The 4,302-nt window shown below is 41.2% G+C and overlaps 1 protein-coding gene and 1 long non-coding RNA gene across 3 annotated transcripts; one reads left to right on the top strand and one right to left on the bottom strand.

The window, feature by feature from the left end:
• The first annotated feature begins 6 nt into the window (after nucleotides 1-6).
• Nucleotides 7-2,275, top strand: LOC104960938 (diacylglycerol O-acyltransferase 2-like). Its single transcript, XM_010789130.1, has 4 exons — nucleotides 7-70; nucleotides 858-1,042; nucleotides 1,117-1,271; nucleotides 2,192-2,275. The coding sequence occupies exons 1-3, from the start codon at nucleotides 27-29 to the stop codon at nucleotides 1,269-1,271; spliced, it is 384 nt and encodes a 127-aa protein (XP_010787432.1). The 5' UTR covers nucleotides 7-26; the 3' UTR covers nucleotides 2,192-2,275.
• Nucleotides 2,276-3,319: 1,044 nt separating this feature from the next.
• On the bottom strand, nucleotides 3,320-3,816 carry LOC104960937 (uncharacterized). Of its 2 annotated transcripts, none has more exons than XR_800039.1 (2): nucleotides 3,686-3,816; nucleotides 3,320-3,571 (listed from the first exon to the last, which is right to left on the bottom strand). It is a non-coding gene; the product is annotated as an uncharacterized lncRNA (long non-coding RNA). The 2 variants fall into 2 exon arrangements; XR_800040.1 differs by having other exon boundaries at nucleotides 3,697-3,816.
• Nucleotides 3,817-4,302: the final 486 nt, after the last annotated feature.

Below are 4,302 nucleotides of genomic sequence, written 5' to 3'. Positions count from 1 at the left end.
CGGCTCCTGGAGTCAACATCTTGGTGATGAGGCAGAGGAAGGGCTTCGTCAGGGTGGCCCTGGAGTTTGGGTGAGAGAAAACACACATTAAAGGTCCCGTATTAAACGTTTTTTCATCAATATATTATAGGTCTCAGATATATACAAAACATGTCTCTGAAGTGTTTGGCTCCAAATACCAAACAGATCATTGCAGCATCCCATAATCCCCTCTGTTTCAGCCCTGTTTCCAAAGTGCTGATTCTCTGTCTGTTACTTTAGATGAAAATAAGTTGCCACTCCCCACGCCCCTCTGAGAGATATTTGGTTAAAAATAACAGAATAGGCGCTTTCACATCGGAGTACTTTTCCCCGTACTTTTCCCTCTCTAGGAGGAGATTCTGGTGATAAGGGGGGGGGGGGTTACTTTGGTTGGTGATTGGCTAATGGTTACACAAGCCAAAAAATCGTTATGACATCATTAAGTAGCCAAAATCTGATCAGCTCATTTTCAGACAGGTTTTTATATAAATGGATGAGGACAAAAAGTGAGAGAATCTTTTTTCCCGAAACTTTCAGAGTCTCTTTACACAGAGGGGACACATGTTGATGTAGAAGAGACAGGAAGAAGAGGGGACACACGTTGATGTAGAAAATACATGAATAAGTGGAATTTGCATTATAGGTGACCTTTAAATACCAGCAGTGGTGAATCTGAAACATTTTACTCTGCCAACGACTGAAACTAGGTCGACAGCTGTCGACCTAGTGTGTACTGTGTATTGGCCCCCTGGCCTGACAACCGCCCATGAATAGTTATCAGTATCATTCTTCTCACAGTTTGTCACAGTGATATTACCTCTGATGATCTTCCACAGGGCTGATCTGGTGCCAGTTTACGCATTTGGGGAAAACGATCTCTTTAGGCAGGTGATTCTCTCAGAAGGCAGCCTCGGGCGGAGGTTACAGGAACTTTTTAAAAAGATCATGGGTTTCGCCCCGTGTCTATTCGTTGGAGAGCACATGGGTATCCTGCCCTACAGGAATCCCATCACTACTGTTGGTGAGTGTTTCATCTTTGTGTTCATTAACATGGTGGTAGTTTTTTTTTTATTCTAACGCTCTGGCTTCTTTCAGTGGGAAGTCCAATCTCAGTGCCGAAGCACATCAAAGTCACCGAGGAGGAGGTGGACCACTTTCATAAGCTTTACATGGAGGCCCTCTCCAAGTTATTCCATGAACACAAGGTCAGCTGTGGACTCTCTGAAAGTCACGAGCTCCGGATCATCTAGACCAGTGGCTCTCAACTGGTGGGTCGCGACCCTGTTTCGAGTGGGTCGCAGATGTGAGGGGTTTTTTTTCGGAAAAAAGTCAAACTTTTATTTTGAAGGACCGATTTTCTAACGCTGTGCGTTATGCTGTGCAATGCGTTGGACTGGACGTACCGGAGACCCTAAACGGTTTTGGAAACTTCTGTCACGTAGTGATCATCTTCTCAATAAAACATCTTTGCTGATATTTTTTCGAGTCTTCTTGCCAATCAGAATCAAGATTGTTGCCGGAAGTCCCCACGGGGAATAACTCTGCGGTAGAACTATTCTTTATACATCCATGGGTACAAGTACAACTTCAGATAAAAATGAGCACATAATGAAATATGACCCCCGGTTTGATGATCACAGAACAATGGGAGCTATCTACCCTTATCCACAATTTAAAGTAAGTCACACAGACTATCTCCTCTTTGCTCTTCTCTCTGTGTGGAGCAGCAAGCTGTCAGAACAAAGTGAAAAACAAACAATGGCATAAAATATTAATATGTCGGGTAGTAACACATCTACTTATTTTCTTCTCAGAGTGTACCAGAATGCGTAGTTTATATGTTAGTATTTCAAAAAATCTCCTGGACCCCAGACCCCCCTGCTGCGGTTGGGTTTTCAGCATGTGTGCCTTTTTATGTTATACAGTTCAGCTTTGATTCCATCATCTCATTAAACCTTATTTAAAAGCATTCTTTAGTTCTGTGAAGGGATATAAGGGATATATATGCACTATACTTCACTTTAATCAATATTGTATGCTGAAAGGCGTATATATTACAGCACGATTTTTTGTTGAATAGATTTGAGTGGTTCAAAATTTCAGGTCACGATTTATTGACAAAGGAAAAAGTGGGTCCCGAGGCCTGACCAGTTGAGAACCACTGATCTAAACAATTAACTTTCAAATGTAATAGCTGTTTTTAGTTGCTGCTTTTGTGTGGATCCGATACTCTTAAACAACATTGATCCAGCAGGTGTTTTGGTTCATATTGTGAATGTATGGCTGTAGTTTTTGAAGGTATCTCATGTGAATGTGCCTTTGATTATTCAAATGTGAAGCCCATTAAGCATGTTCAGAAAGCAGTGTAAACATTGATGTCTTCATGAAAGTACATTTCTAATGTTATGACACAATACCAGGAACTTTGAGTGTGAAACAATAAATTAAATGAATGCGTGTTTGCATGCTTGCTAAAGACGAGCATCCTGGTATATTTGATGTATTTTGTAGAACCCAACTAGATGAGACTGTGCTGCAGCTGTGACTTACATATAGTACAATCAGGACCCACTGCAGAATGGGCACTTGGCCGTATTGAATACTGAATATTTCTCGCACCACTGCAAGGACAGCTGTGCAGAGAAAAGGGCCAGCATGCATGTAGTTGAAACGTTCGCCCAGCAGAGGGCGACCATTCTTCACATCGTCTTCACTTTCACTACCCAGAAGGCTTTGGGGTCTGGAGACATGCAAGGGAGAAAATCATTTACATCTTGTTGAAATTAGATCAATTGATAACCAAAATTAATGCTTGCAAAATGTAATCATCTGAATATTAAATATTAGCCAATATCAGTGAGCACAGTTTGTATTCATGCTTACCTAGTTTTGAGATCTCATACATTTCATGAGGAATGTTTTCTGTATGCTTTGGTTGCTTTTGCATTTCTCTCTTAGTTATTTGATTCAAAATTAAATACATATTAATTAGGCAGCAGAAGCTCAGTCTGTAGGGACTTCGCTAGGAACTGGAGGGTTGCCGGTTCAAGTCTCAAAAAGACCAAAGTAAGTAGTTTGGACTGGCACTTAAAAGCGGTCCCAGTTCACCTGTGGTGCCCTTGAGCAATGCACCAAACCCCCACACTGCTACCCTGACTGCGCTGTATGAGAGCTGTTATACTAGGCTGCTAATGCTAATAGTACTCGGATGGGTGAAATGGTTCTGTAAATGCAGAGGTTAGTTTTCAGTGTGTGCAGTGTAGTATACATGTGTGACAATATAGAGGGTTTCATCTTATTAATACTTGAACACAACTTTATTTAGAAGCCAGTTTACAGCAGGAGTTTGTTCTTGTTGCACAATAATTACAAAACAAAATATTAAAAAGGGAAAGGAAAGAATCAAATTGACCACAAAAAGCAACAAGAACACAACACTGGTAACGAGTGAAGACTGGTAGCGGAGGGAACATCCTAAAAGAAGTCCATATCATCCGGGGCGTCCAGGTCACGGTATTCAACGATGTTTCGTGGATCACCGCGAGACATCCTGACGAGGGTGAGCCCAGGAAAGAAGAAGAAGAAGAGAAATGAGAATACAACAAGAGGTTCAAAATACTTCCATAACAGCAGGAGAAAAAACCAAAATAAAGATCAGACGTACAGAAGTCTCACCTGAGGTTGCGTGGCTTGCCCAGGTAGCCACCTTGTCCTCTGAAGTTGTCGTAGTTTCCTCTTCCACCTCCGAACTGGTTGGGGGGGTAGGGAGGGGCACCTGGTGAAAATAAACATCGATGGATAAAGAGTTGAGATCCTTTACTGAAGTTAAAAATAATACTACACTGTAAAAATACTCCATTACAAGTCAAAGTATTGCATTAACAGAAAGAACATACTCAAGTAAAGTCCCTCCAATGTGTACTTAGGTGCAGTACCTTGTCGTGTAAAATGATCATATAATCATTTAAAACATATAGTCTTATACTCTGATTTACTTTTACACTGTTAAATTGTATTTTTAGTCTTGTGTGTGTTTAACAGAGACATATGTTACATTTCAGGAGGGCAAAGGAATTGTAAGAGGGGGATTTGCAAATGATTAAGGACGAGGGGGTTTTATGGATTAATGGTGGGGGATGTTTCGATGATGCCTAAGGGATTTAAGGCTATTCTCTACGATAGAGTGCCGCAGTGACGCGTCCTAAAACCCGGAAGTAAACTCCTTCCGGTTCCTTCGACAAAAAGCAATGCAATTTCTCCACAGGATTTTGGAAAATAGCT

Source organism: Notothenia coriiceps, unplaced genomic scaffold, assembly GCF_000735185.1.
Source record: "Notothenia coriiceps isolate Sejong01 unplaced genomic scaffold, NC01 NC01_scaffold00032523, whole genome shotgun sequence".
In the NCBI taxonomy this organism is placed as follows: domain Eukaryota; kingdom Metazoa; phylum Chordata; class Actinopteri; order Perciformes; family Nototheniidae; genus Notothenia; species Notothenia coriiceps.
Note: the sequence above shows the minus strand (reverse complement) of the source record. Positions and strands in the feature narration are given on the sequence as shown.